General features: G+C 44.1%; 1 protein-coding gene across 1 annotated transcript in view; it reads left to right on the forward strand.

Moving 5' to 3' along the window:
* Window positions 1–14,694, forward strand: part of VPS53 (VPS53 subunit of GARP complex) — a 120,084-nt gene that overhangs the window by 86,000 nt on the left and 19,390 nt on the right. Inside the window, exons 17-18 of the mRNA XM_038759042.1 lie at window positions 1,499–1,577; window positions 11,060–11,208. Coding sequence (XP_038614970.1) covers window positions 1,499–1,577; window positions 11,060–11,208 — 228 coding nt within the window. The remainder of the gene's footprint in view (window positions 1–1,498; window positions 1,578–11,059; window positions 11,209–14,694) is intronic.

A 14,694-nucleotide genomic window follows, 5' to 3' on the forward strand; every position in this document is an offset into this window, starting at 1 on the left:
AATTTGCTTGTATCCCATCAGGTTGTCAAAGTGTCAGAAATAGTGGCAGTCCCATAAAGATTTCAGACGTTTTCAATGATAATGCTCTCTTTCACACAGTAAGCACTCAATAAAAGGCATTGATTAATCGATTTCACGGTGGTGCCCAGGAGAACTGGCATCGTAAATGCCAAGGCGACACTTCCCCCTGCTCCTCTCTTAAAAACCTGAAAAGCTAATAGATGGGTGGGTTTTTCCTCCATTTAATTGCAGGGAAGAGAAAAATAGATTGCTAAAGAAAATCCTCTCTGCAATTGACTGTTCTGTTTTTTTGGTCACTAGAACAGTTTGGGAACTAAATTAGAAAAAGAGTGGCTTGCTGATGGCCTCTTTGAAACAAAATGCCACGGGTTGAAGTCAGTGTTTGGGCTGAGAGCAGATTTTCTTTGGGGTGGTGTCCAGAGCAAATTGTATTGTGTTTCCATCCTTCTAAGCATTGCCTGGATGTTATTCAGTTAGTTTAACTTGAGCTTCTATCATGCCTTCAATTTGGTTTCCCCTCCGCCCCCCAGTGCAGCCTCAGATGGTATGGAGCGCCACGTTGGCCTTTCGCCTTTCATTCAGCTGGCAGAGTTTCTCCGTTGCGCTAAACCACAGCTATTTCCTACATCTCACCCACAGAAAGCACAGCCTCATTCTGAGGACCGCAGGACTCGGCTTGCCTAGCTTGCTGGAACTCGCATTCCTCGATTTCCCTGAGAGAGAAAATCGTGGTCTCAGAGCAAAGAGAGAAACTGGCCAGAAGTGGATCTCCAGGAATGTTTCCATTTTAACGCAAATAACACATTGGACACGTTGATGAGACCTGCCTCTTTCATTTGTCAATAAAACTTTCCTCCTTGCTGCTGTGTCTGCCCTAGCTAATCTTAACAGTTCTGACTAGCTTGTCGAAGAGATCTTCCTGGGTTATGAAGAAGGTTGGGGCTTGTCCGTCTAATTTGGCTTTTGCTGACGATGATAAAGTCATAAAGAAGCTGGGAAAGGATCAATCAATCAATCAATCAATCGTATTTATTGAGCGCTTACTGTGTGCAGAGCACTGTACTAAGCGCTTGGGAAGTACAAGTTGGCAACACATAGAGACAGTCCCTACCCAACAGTGGGCTCACAGTCTAAAAGACAGTCAATCAATGGTATTTATTGAGCATTTACTGTGTAGCGAACACTGTACTAAGCACTATTCACTAGAATTCACAGATACGTTCCCTGCCCTTATGAAAGTAGGAGCCCCATTTAAATCCGAGTAAACAGAAGAAACAGATGTATCAACTGCCTGAGGGATCGACTCCTCAAATAAACCAGGGGTGGAACGCCTTTGATTATTTCACGCCCCTAGTCCTTTCCAGGAACAAACAAATGCGCGAAAAACAGTCTGGTGGAATACTTCCCCCGTCCAAGAAAGCCGTGGTTAAGGTTACGGGCATCTTGCAAATCAGAAGTGTCTGTGTTTGATTGACAGGGTAATCACCAGCAGTATTCTGTTGCTGGTTCAAGATCTCGATGCGGCCTGTGACCCTGCACTTACTGCAATGAGCAAGGTAGGTTTGGGAAAATGATGTCTCCCTTGGCTTTTTTGCAGTAGCCCCTGAGACAGCTGCTTAACCCCTTGGTTAGAATTTCTAGGAGAACCCAGGCCCATCCTTCACACAGACCTGGTTTTCTCTTTCGAGAGAAAGATGATTGCATATTTTGCGATTTGATCTGCTTCTTTCCTGGTTTTTTTAACATCACCAGCCCCTCCATCTAATTTTTTTTTTTAATTTTGAGACCGCTCTCAAAATGAAGAGACATTGATCCTAGCTAGTGTGAGGTAAATCAGTATTTACCGTATGCAGAGCACTGTATTAAGCACTTGGGAGAGTACAATATAACAGAGTTGGTAAACATGTTCCCTGCCCACAACAAACTTACAGTCTAGAGGGAGGGAGAGACATTTATCTGAATAAATAAGGTACAGATATGTACGTAGGTGTTGTGGGGCTGAGGGAGGGGCGAATAAAGGGTGCGAATCTAATTGCAAAGGCACACAGAAGGCCGTGGGAGAAGAGGAAGTGTGGGCTTAGTTGGGGAAGGCATCTCGGAGGAAATGTACTTTTAATAAAGCTTTGAAAGTGGGGAGAGTGATTATCTGTCAGATATGAAGAAGGAAGGAGTCCCAGGCCAGAGGCAGGACATGGGTGAGAGGTCAGCAGTGAGTTAGGTGAGATTGAGATACAGTGAGTAGGTTTGTATTAGATATGCTCAATGAAAGAACTCAGAAAGGCAAGCACGTTAAAAAAAGAGTATGTTTTCTCCATATCTATTCATTCCAGGGGACTTTCCACCCTTTCTGTCAAACTGCCCTTCCTCCTTGCGTCAGACGAGGATCTCTCTCCCTTCTTGCATTGTCCTGTTGACTGCCTCTTCCCACAAATTCTTCAGGTGGTCATGAGGCCCTGACAGAGAGAGCCTGTCTCGTGGCTCCTCTTCTGCAGCCTTGCCACTTTTTCTCGCTACTGGAGAAGGAGAGCCTCTTCCACTGCCCTGCCCCACCAGAGGCCCAAGTGACACGGAGCAGCCGAGGGAAGGGGAATGGAAAGACAAAAGACCAAATAGTAGAAAGTTTGTCTGAATCTGGTCTTGCAAAATTGTTGTAAATATTTAGTGAAATACAAGTATATAAAACAGAAACTAAATCTAGCTTCAGGAGAAAACACATTGTAAAATCCAGTATTGAGTGACGGGAACATCATCATTTCACCAGATTGGAAGTCATTCTAGCAAGCAGAGCCAGATTTCTGGGTTTTCTTCCTTGAGCAGTATTTCCACTAAGTCCCTGGAATGCAAACAGGTACATTACTGCAAGGAGAATGTAGAGCCACTGAGAGGCGATTCATTGTCTTTGAGTGTCAGAAATGTGAAGTGCACTTCACATTTGTGAGTTCTGCTTATCCCCAGCTGCTGTTGAATAGTAACCGTATCCTCACTATGGTGTTTTCCAGCTACAGCCTACACTGCCTTTCTACACACTTGGCCTGGAATATGACTGGTGACAGAATTTTTATATTTTCCAAAGGAAAAATGGATTTTTTTAAAAAAGAAAAATAACACTTTGAGACATTAACCTTCCAAGTGTTGCGTATATGAACTGTCAGGTCATTGGGTGGGATGTCCTGAAACCCCCTCCTTTCCGCCCTCCTCAGTCTGTCCTGCCGCAAAGCCCACATCCAACAAACATAAACAGAGACTGTACATTCATATTCATTTGTTTATGTCATCGAAAAACCACAGAATTGAGAAAGGAACAGCTGGTAAACTGTTAATTCTGGTTTGAATCTTAGGAACGCCGGGCAAAATGAAATCCATGTGATGGAAATGACCAACTGTAAATAAGCCAAGTGCTTGCAAATTGACTAAGAGAAGTACTTTTTGTCATTTGTACATAGAATCAGTAGATCATCACCTCAGATGGCCAGCTGGAGTAGTTCTTCTTGGACTTTGAAGTGATTGCCGTTGGTAGTGGTGACAGATGGAATTAGCTGAGTGGCTGATTAAAAATTAATTAATTAGATTAAAAGAAAAATTGATTAAAAATCCTCAGTGCCATCATTCAACTTTGACGGGATGTCACCGGGCATGGGGTCATATACTAGGTGCTTTGGAGTTTCCGTGGCTTAGGTTAGACATGGTCTCCACCCTCAGGGAACATGTCTACCAACTATGTTGTATTGTACTTTCCTTAGCATTTAGTATAGTGCTGTGCACACAGCAAACACACAATGAATGCCATTGACTGATTGAGACCCTGTTGCTTCCTGCTTATTTAGGCTTCACAGTTCTGCCTGCAAAGTGCCAAAAGATTCTGTCAGCTGCAGTAGTTTCCTAGTTGTCTGTAGAAGTGATGCACCGTCTTAGGTTCTAGTGAAGCATATCCTTATGGTACCCTGCCCTGGGCCCAACTCCCGGTCTCCAGTTCCCTGTAATACCAGAGTCTTAGGTTTTCTGCCACGATTCGGTCTCCTGGGCCTTGTTAAACCCAGCTGACTTGCTCTTATCTGTCTTCAGCTTTTAGGGAATGGCCGAATTCCAGATCCTCATTGTTGGAGGCTTTGTCCTGTCAAATGTGTTCACTGGGGAACATTCCCGGAGCAAATGTGCAGAGGGCGTCAGGAAGTTTGGAAGGAGCTCTCCCTTGGCAGGATTTGAGTTTGCCTCGTTGGCTGGTGTTCACGATGTTTGTTTTTCAGGGGATGCCTTTGCCTCCTAGAAATCACAAAGCCACAATTTACTTATTTATTTACATTAATTCCTGTCTCTGCCTTTAGACTGAAAGCTCGTCGTCAGCTGGGAACATTTCTGCCAATTCTGTCATATTGTACGCTCCCAAGTGCACACTGTAAGCGCTCAGTAAATACCATCGATCAATAGAAATCTGTTTATCTTCAGATCGGCTGGTGAGCTGTTAGATTGCAGACTGGCACAGCAGCAATGCTGAGTTACTACTTTATCTCTTGAACCCCATGGTAACAATGGGGTGAAGGGCACTAAAAAAGCATCCAGGTCAGCCTGGCCAGCGGGCAGTGAAAGATAGATAAAGTCAGATGCTCTCTGCTTTTGCCGTTAGGTTCACCAGATTGTTATCCATCGGTGGGAGGAGAGCCAGACAGTTCTCCGGCAGAGTTTTTGCAAAGTTACCTGTTTTCCAGGTGATTCACACTAAAATTTCTCATCTGTCTTGTGGGTGCCAGGTTTCTTTGTTTTTTATTATATTTGTTAAGCTCTTTGTACTAGGCACTGTACTAAGCGCTGAGCTAGATGCAAGCTAATCAGCTTGGGTACAGTTCATGTCCCAAAAGGGGCTCACAGTCTTAATCCCCATTTAACAGATGAGGTAACTGAGACCAAGGGAAGTGAAGTGACTTGCCCAAGGTCACACGGCCGACAAGTTGCAAATTAGAACCCCGGTCCTTCTAACTCCCAGGCCCGTGCTCTGTCTACTAGTCTGTGCTGCTTCTTGGGTTCTGCTCCTATTCCAGCCTGGGATCAGATGGATTCGCATAGTTTTGTCACAGCCGCATTACCGTGGAATTGATTGGTTGTTGGAATTTGGGCCTTGGGAGTCTCCATGATGTTTCCTTTCCTTCTGGAAATTCAGATGTTGTGGTGGTGATTCAATTTTGCACATTCACTTGGGAGTGAAACCATTGGGATTCTATTTCCAAATCCATGCCAAGTCGTAGCAAATGCCTACATTTGTGGGTTCTTGCCAGCCCTTGCTTTGAATCCCTATGTTAACATCAAATACAAATTGATCGGGTGTAATAAAAGCTACTTTATGTACAAAGCATGTTGGGGTGTCTTTTGCTCTCTATCTATAAATGATGCTAAATTCTTTGATTGTTCATCCAAAGAAGATGGGCCAAACCCAAACCAGAGGCTTAACCACATCAATCAATCAGTGGTATTTGAGCACTTATTGTGTACTAGAGCACTGTACTAAGCGCTCGGGAGGGTACAGTACAGCAGAGTTGGGAGATACCTTCCCCACCCACAGTGAGCTTGAAGTCTGTGCACTGATTGTTCCCTGCTGCAGCTGCCGACTGTAAGTTTGGTTAATCAGGGACACTGTTTGTGTTTGATACACTTGGCTCCTACTGTTAGGTCCTGGCCAGCAGGTAAAATTTAGTTGCTTTTTTTTCTTTTAAAGGGCTCTAAGCGCCAAACGGGGGTATATGTGGCAAAGAAAATTTAGTGGTTCACTTTTGTTTTCAGAAAAGAGGCAGCTTGGAAGACCCTTCCAAGACTAGGTATTTCTCTGTGAAGCCCTTGCTAATTTGGGGATTTCCCTCTGACAGGGCAGGGTCAATGTAATAGTAATAATGATGATGGCATTTGTTAAGCGCTTACTATGTGCAGAACACTGTTCTAAGCACTGGGGAGGTTACAAGGTGATCAGGTTGTCCCATGGGGGGCTCACAGTCTTCATCCCCATTTTGCAGATGAGGGAACTGAGGCACAGAGAAGTTAAGTGACTTGCCCAAAGTCACATAGCTGACAATTGGCAGAGCTGGGATTTGAACCCACGACCTCTGACTCCAAAGCCCGTGCTCTTTCCACTGAGCCATGTTGCTTCTCGAGAGAGAGAGAGAGAGAGTAATGAGAGTGAAATTCATTAAGCACTTGCTATGTGCCAAGCTCTGTACTCATCTTAGCGATCTCATTCCACAGAAGACTTTCAAATGAAGTGATGGACTTTGCTAAATAAATAAGCTCAGAGGGAGGCTTGAGTCCCCACAAGACTGTTCTCTCTCCACTGAAAGTCAGAATCTGCTTCATTTCACTCCTCAGCTGGTAAAAGATCGCAGGGATGTAGATGTGCACCAATCAATGGTATTTATTGCATGCTTACTACGTGCAGAGCACTGTACCGAGCATTTGGGAGAGTACAATATAACAGAATCAGCAGACACATTCTCTGCCCATAGCAAGCACCAGCCTTGGGGACTGGAGATCTTAATACCCTCTGGAGCTCTGCTTGTGGGTTTTTGCAGTGCTGATCCTGGAAGCTTCCAAAGCCTCCTTAACCTGGTAATTTACTTGCCCGTCATTTATGTTCTCTCCACGACTTTCATTCGACTCCGTTCCCAAAGTGTTTTTCTTTTAATTTATATATTCCCAGTCGAATACAGGCTGGAACTATCCCAAGCAAAGCACAAGGGGAAAAACTCTAAGGTCTGAGGAGTAAATTTAAAATGTCAAGAGTCAAGTTTACCAGAAAAGTTAGGTTCATATTTCTGATGATGACTTTTCATTATGTTGGTCCTTTCTTTCAGTGCAGCTACTGTTCATCTCCCTTTCTGAATAGAACCTTTTCTGTAATATGCATTTGTTTCAGTTTCACCTTAAGGTACCATACCTGCTTTGAAGTTCAGCTCAGCGCATTTACTTTATTGTAAAAAGTGCCTTTCATCCATCTCGGCTGCCCGCTCACATTTCTAGGACTATTTACGGGACAGCCAAGGCCAACGGTGATCAGAATTGGCCAATACCCAGACTGTGAAGCAAAATGCTATTTGAATGGCTGGCCCCACTAGTAAAGGATTTACTAAAACCGACAAAAGCTTTGGTTAATTCCATTGCTCCTTTTGCATTCTGAAATAAATAATCTTGTCGTATTGGACATTGGTCGAAACCCAAACAAATGACGTGAATCAGCTTGGTTATTAACTTGGCTAGCAGAGTTATGGTTGGCCCAAAGGCAAAATAATGTTTCCCTTCCCGCTCTTACCAAATTTGACAGATTTGACGGGTGGCTTGATTCTGACCATCATAATCTGGGCATAAAACACACCCACACGTATGTTTGGGCAGTTAGGAAGAAGAATTAAGAGGAAGCTGTCCCAAATTCCCTTTTCACTCCAGACGTGCTTTGTAACCTCTAACAAATCACTTCACCACTTCACCTTGTCTTCTTCTGAGATTTTCCATTATATAGCACCGCAGAAATAGAAAATAGTAGCTGTTGCTATGGAACAATTCAATCTATTGGCTACGGTAATACTAGAAAGATGCCCTTAGCCTGACTTTCCATTGTTTACCCAGAGTTCTCATGATTTTCTCTAGTTTTGCTGAATAAAATCAGAGTGGAGAGGCAGGAAAGAGTCAGGTCAAAGTAGGTTCCATTCAGACCTTTTGGGTTTATATAGATTTTGGCCTCCCCAACCTGGGTGAGATCACTTTAAAAAAAAAAATCACCTAGCATGCTCATCATTTGGGTGGAACTGGATCCGGAAAATCAGCTGTAACAAAAAGCATCTGTAATAAGATCAAAAGTAATGAGGAAAATATTACACACCACAACCAGAAATTAAGCTGGCATGTAAGGTGCAGTAGATACTCCTCAGGTTCATTCTCCCAAAGAAGCTAAGGCCATTCTCTCTCCTCTTCTGAATTTCTGTCTGGATTCTCATTTTTCCCATTTACTCCCTGTTGGTCTTTAAAACCTTCTTGGACACTGATGTCCACTTCCACAAAGAAACGTTAGGGCACGGGATCATGGTGGATCATGTGTACAAAATGCTTGTTTTCATAAGCTTCCTTTCTGCAGATTTTCCTTACCCCAAAGGCAAGGTTGTTAGTTGTTTTTTTTTTCTTGCCAGAGACAGCCAGGCCACAAATCACATCTTCTCCTTTTTCATATGCACCTTGTTTCGGTGGTTTCGTTTCAAAAGAGGGACTTGGATTTTGTGGGTTTGCCTCAGTGGCATGCCTAGTGCTCAAGTTGTTGAAGGGCCAGTGTGTTAGATATCGAGGAGGACTTTAAAGAGATGCCGTTCCTGCTCTCCATAGATGAGCAAGAGTAAGAATAGACCCACTGGAATTTCTTATCCTCCCTGGGAGAGAGTTCAAAGTCTATTGTAATTAGGGAAGCAGTGTGGTTTAGTGGATAGAACACAGACCTAGGAGCTAGAATCCCAGCTCTGCCACTTTCCTGCTTTGTGACCTTGGGCAAGTCACTTAACTTCTCTACGCTTCAGATCCCTCATCTGTAAAATGAGGATTACAGATGTGTCCAACCTGATTGTCTTGTATGTACTCCAGCACTTAATACAGAGCCTGGGACATAATAAACTCTTAACAAATACCATAAAAAAAATCAAAATTGTGGTATTGTTTAAAGTGCTTACTACGTGTCAGGAACTGTACTAAGCTCTGGGGTAGATATAAGGTTATGAGAGTGGACATTCCCTGTCCCGCCTGGGGCTCACAGTCGAAGGAAGAGGGAGAACGGGTATTGAGTCCCCATTTTTACAGGTGAGGAAACCGAGGCACAGAGAAGTTAAGTAACTTGCCCAGGGTCACACAGGAGGCAAGTGGTGGGGCTGGGATTAGAACCCAGGTTTCCTCACTCCCAGGCCTGTGCTCTTTCCACTTGGCCCCAGCGCTTCTCCACAGTATCTGACACTGCTTAGCTCAGGGTCTCAATTAGTGTTTTCTGCAACCCTGTTTCCCCTTCTCATCAAATTATTAGCACTTGAACAGAGCAGACCTCTCCGAAACCCCCACAGTTGGGTCAGTGGACCAGGTCTGTGCTCGGTCACCGAGATGTCTTCACACGTAAGTTGGGTCAGGTTGATGTGTCTCCAGCGGCTGAAAAACCTTTTTGGTGACTGGAGTCAGTCCTCTCCCCTGTAGACCAAGTTTCATTTAATTCCATCCCTGGGCCTTCCCTGAGGGCCTGCCACGTGCCTCCTCCCCTTTCAAAAAGGAGATTGATGTTCACCACCTGGTCCTAGGGACTTCAAACCTCTTGTTAAAACAAACAAACGCAAAGTACCACCATATACTGCAGGGAGAGAGATCAGTTTACTTTCTACTGTTCCCTATTCCTTCCCTCTCCTCCCCCCTCTTCTCTGCTCCTTTCCTTTCTGCCTCTTGCCCCTGCTCCTTCAGCATACAAATCTATGGCCAACCTCCTTCAGGAAGTTCCACTGATTAACCCCATCTCTTCCCTTACCGCCAATGATTTCTACTCCTTAGAATTTGCTACTTTGTGGGGGGGGGTTGTTTTTTTTTTAATGGTATTTGAGCACTTGCTATGTCCTAAGCACTGTACTAAATGCTAGGGGCGGTATGAGATGATCAGGTTGGACACAGTCCATGTCCCACATAGGGCTCACAGTCTTAATCCCCATTTTACAGATGAGATAGCTGAGGCACAGAGAAGTGAAGTAAGGTCACGTACCAGGCAAGTGGCAGGGCCAGGATTAGAACCCAGATCCTCTCATTCCCAGGCCCGAGTTGTTTTCACTAGGCTATGCTGCTTCTCACCCATTTATCCACACAGTGGGTGTGGCTAAATATACATGTGTGTATATTCACATTGACTTTATATTCTTTCCTTTGTCACTTCTATTAGGTTGCAAGCTTTGTGATGGCAAGGAGCATGTATTCTTTCAGTTGTCCTTATTAATTCAGTTGTTCTCCGTCTTGGGCACACAATATATAAGTATTGTGGGACTCAGGGTGGGGTGAGAAAAAGGTGCAAATCCAAGTGCAAGGGTGACACAGAAGGGAGTGGGAAAAGAGGAAATGGGTGCTTAATCAGGAAGGACCCTTAGAGGAGATGCAATTTTATTAAGTCTGAATGTGTGGAGAGCAAGATGGAGATTTCAGTAAGCAACTCTGTTTTTAATGTGTACTGTTGGTGTCTAATAATGAGAACATAAGAACATGAGAAATGCCTAATGACCTTTCAGCTCAGGGTTCTTGCTTTCTGTTATTGTCAAGGAGTGCTCAGAGAAGATTTAGATGCCTTCCTTGACATTTATCTTCATGTTTAGGGATACCTTTGCATCTGTAACTTTTCTTATGAATAGCCCTCCATGGTCCAGTTATTAAACCCAGCATAACCTTTTAACATCTATAATTTCCCACCTTATCCCTTCTAATAGCTCATCTATATTGAGCATACAGTGTACCACTGTTCCTGCTCTTTCCATAAATGAGCAAGAGTAAGAACATTCATCCGCCCTAGGATAAAGGAAGCATAATTCCCTCACCCTAAGCTTTTAGATTTTATGGCAGTTTCTCTCTCTCTCTCTCTCTCTCTCTCTCTCACTCTCTCTCTCTCACACACACACACACACACACACACATCCCCCGCAAAAAAATACATATATTCTTTATTGCTTTTCAATCACTCCTCTTAACTTAAAAAGTTTCAAAATGCCTTTATGGTAGATCTCTGAAGAGGAGGGGCAGCTGACTGATAAAAAATTGAAACTTACCTAACTTAGGCAAGCTTCCTGCAGGATGTAAGATTAAAAGAGGATTTTTGAATGAGGAAAGGAAGCAGCTTGGCAGAGGAAAAGCGGGAAGTTTGTGTAAGCATGAGGGGACAGGGTGTGGGGAGAAAGCGGGTGGATTCTAAAGAAGGAGGAATGAATGACACGGAGAGGAGTGCAAAAGGGTGTGGTACTAAATGAGATTTGTGTCTCTCTCCCTTCCTCCCTCTCTTCCCCCACCTTACCTATTTCAGATGCCGTGGCAGAACGTGGAGCACGTAGGTGACCAGAGCCCTTATGTCACCTCAGTGATTCTCCACATTAAACAGAACGTTCCCATCATCCGGGACAACCTGGCCTCTACTCGGAAGTACTTCACCCAGTTCTGTATTAAGTTTGCAAAGTAAGTCCTGGCCGGAGCCCCCAACATTTGATTTTCACCTCCTGTTGATATTTTCCTGCCTTTAAAGTACAGTCTCTTGGCATTTCACAGTCTGGTGGCCTTGCTTCCAAAAGTCATCAAGTACTCTCTCCAGTATTTCCTTTAGGTTGTTTGTTTTTTTTTGTGTGTGTGTGTGTAGGTTCACAAGGAAATCTGCCTGGCTCCCTGGGAAATGGCCCCTTTCCTAATACTGGCTAACACAGGGATGGGGAGGAAGCTTGCCAGGAGGTTGTAGAATGAAATCTCCCCTTGAATCTGCACATGGTTAAAGGGATAGAAGGGTCCTCCAGAGGCCCAGGAAGATTCACCCACTCGTTAAGTGAATGGAGAGGAGTGTTACGCCTGAGGGGGGGTGTTATTATAGTAGTAGTAATAGTAGTAGTAGTAGTGTACTGCTTTGCACAGCACTCAATAAATAGCGTTGATTTGTTAATTATCATTATTGTTATGATTGTATTCGTTAAGTGCTTACTTTAGGTCAAACACTGGTCTAAGCACTGGAGTAGATACAAGTTAATTAGGTTGGACACAGTCCCTGCCCCACTTGGGGCTCACAGTGGAAGTTTGGAGGAAGGACAGATAGTCATCATTTTATAGTTGAAGGAACTAAGGCACAGAGAAGTTAATTGAGTTGCTCAAGATCAAGTGGCAGAGCTGGGATTAGAACCCAGGTCCTATGAGTCCCAGCCCCATGCAATCTCTACTTAGCCAGGTTTGGCCAGCCAGGCCAATCTAAGCCAGAGGGTACTGGTTAGACCAGTAGTATAAGTAATCAATCAACTGTATTTATTGAGCACTTACCGTGTGCCAAGCACTGCACTAAGCTCTCGGGAGAGTACAAATTAACAGAGTTGATAGACATGTTAACTTCTCAAAAGGAGTTTATAGTCTAGACGGGAGGCAGACATTAAAATAATATGCTGTGGGGCTGAGGGTGGAATGAATATCAAGCGCTTAAGGGGTACAGATCCAAGTGCAAGGTGGCACAGAAGGCAGAAGGAGAAAAGGAAATGAAGGCTCAATAGAGGAAGGCCTCTTGAAGGCGATGTGACTTGAATAAGGCTTTGAAGGTGGGGAGGGTGGAGGTCTGTCATATATGAACGAGGAGGGAGTTCCGGGCCAGAAGGAGGACTTGGGCAAGAAGCTGATAGTGAGATCGAAAAGATCAAGGTACAGTGAGTATGTTCGTGTTAGATCAGTGAAGTAAGCGGGCAGAGTTGTAGGAAATCAGCAAGGTCAGATAGGTGGAGTCAAGCTGAGTATGTTGATTGGGTAGGGATTGTCTCTGTCTCTGTTGCCAAATTGTACTTTCCAAGTGCTTAGTACAGTGCTTTGTACACAGTAAGCGCTCAATAAATGCGATTGAATGAATGAATACGTTAAAGCCAATGGTAGGAGTTTTTGTTGGATGTGGAGGTGGATAGGCAACCTCTGGAGGTTTTTCAGGAGTCGGGAGATGAGGACTGAATGATTTTCATAGAAAAATGGTCCAGCCTGGGAGGTCAGAAAGGAGGCTAGTGCAGTAGTAATGGTGTGATAGGGTAAGTGCCTGGAACAGCTCAAAGAACAGGGCAAATTTTAGTGATGATGTGAAAGTATAACCCACAGGATTGGGTGACAGATTGAGCATATGGGTTGAGGACAAAGCCATAGTTATGGGCTTGTGAGACGGGGAAGATAGTGGTGGTGTTTACAGTGCTGGAAAAGGTTTGGAGGGGAAGATGAGAAGTTCTGTTTTGGACATGTTAAGTTTGAGGTGTCAACAGGACAGCCAAGTGGAGATGCCCTGAAGTCAGGAGGAAATGTGAGTCTGCAGCGTGGAGAAAGGTCAGGGCTGGAGTGGTAGGTTGGGAATCATCCTTGTAGAGCTGATAGTTGAAGCCATGGGAACTTCAAAGAAAATCTTCGTGAGAATAAAGGTTGAGATCCCAGAATAGACTACCAAAGGTGGAGGAGGGGAAATTGGAAGCAGTATTGGTCATTTTCCCTGTTGCTTCAGGTTCACGATTTTTCTTGTTCATTCATTCATTCATTCATTCAATCGTATTTATTGAGCGCTTACTGTGTGCAGAGCACTGTACTAAGCGCTTGGGAAGTACAAGTTGGAATGGTCAACAGCTGGTTAATACCCCATCCCCCCACCATCCCCTTCCCTAAAAACCATCAAGTCAGCCCCTGGATTTCTCAAAGTCAAATGATCCTAATTCATTTAAGCTGGTTTTATTGCCCACACCTTTGATCGTTCTGAGTGCTCTCTTTTGGATGCTGTCCAAGTTGTCTTTGTGTGGGGCTCCAATCCCTGTGACGCCCTCTTCAAGCCTGGCTCCATTCAAACACGACTCAAAGCTGAGACTGTTGGAAGTCCCAGTTTGCCATTCACCTCAGCCAGTGCGGCATCTCGACTGAAAACCGGGAGTCAGTTGCTGCAGACAGACTAAAGTGGAGCACTGTAATCGAGAAAGGAACAGCTCTTTTTGAGCAGAAGCTTTGTAAGAATAGTGAAACCAGGAGGGCAAAGCACAAACAGTGCCACTGCAAATAAATGTAGCATGGTATGTTTGGTTTTGTTCTCTGTCTCCCCCTTTTAGACTGTGAGCCCGCTATTCCCCCATCTTACCTCCTTCCCTTCCCCACAGCACCTGTATATATGTATATATGTTTGTACATATTTATTACTCTATCTATTTATTTATTTTACTTGTACATATCTATTTATTTTATTTTGTTAGTATGTTTGGTTTTGTTCTCTGTCTCCCCCTTTTAGACTGTGAGCCCACTGTTGGGTAGGGACTATCTCTATATGTTGCCAATCTGTACTTCCCAAGCGCTTAGTACAGTGCTCTGCACATAGTAAGCGCTCGATAAATACGACTGATGAAATGTAGCAGCATGTGTCAGGACTGTGGGCCTCATATCCGTCTTTCCCCAGGCACATCCGTACCCGTGGGTAAATGTGTCTGTCAGGGAAAACTATATGTCGGTTTTCCACAGTACAGGTTTAGCTTAACTATTTTACTATCATAATTTTTACTGATATTAAGGAAGAACCTGTAGTTGCAAAGCTTTGGGCTAAGCACTGGGGCGATTAAAACTGGGTCTATGAAGGACTCCCAATGTAGATCCAAGAGGACAGACATTTGAAAACTAAGGATATAATCTGATCAACAAGAAAGTGAGGCTAAAATTCCAACATTTCAGGATATCAAAGGTAAATTCTTAGAAGTTAAACAATTCTTGGAAGGAGCCGTCCTCAGGTCCCTTGAAGCTCAACAGCCCTGGGTGATAAGCCATGACACGCTTCCCATCGTCCTAAAGATTGGGGTGGTGACAGGGCTTCTGCCCACCTCCACTCCTTTGCCCATTCAAAGTTGTTCTTCTGATGGCACCTTGTTGTCACAACTGCCTGGATTTCTTGAGAAAAGAGCTATTATGGGAAATAAAGAAGCT

Source organism: Tachyglossus aculeatus, chromosome 17 (genome assembly GCF_015852505.1).
Source record: "Tachyglossus aculeatus isolate mTacAcu1 chromosome 17, mTacAcu1.pri, whole genome shotgun sequence".
Lineage (NCBI taxonomy): Eukaryota > Metazoa > Chordata > Mammalia > Monotremata > Tachyglossidae > Tachyglossus > Tachyglossus aculeatus.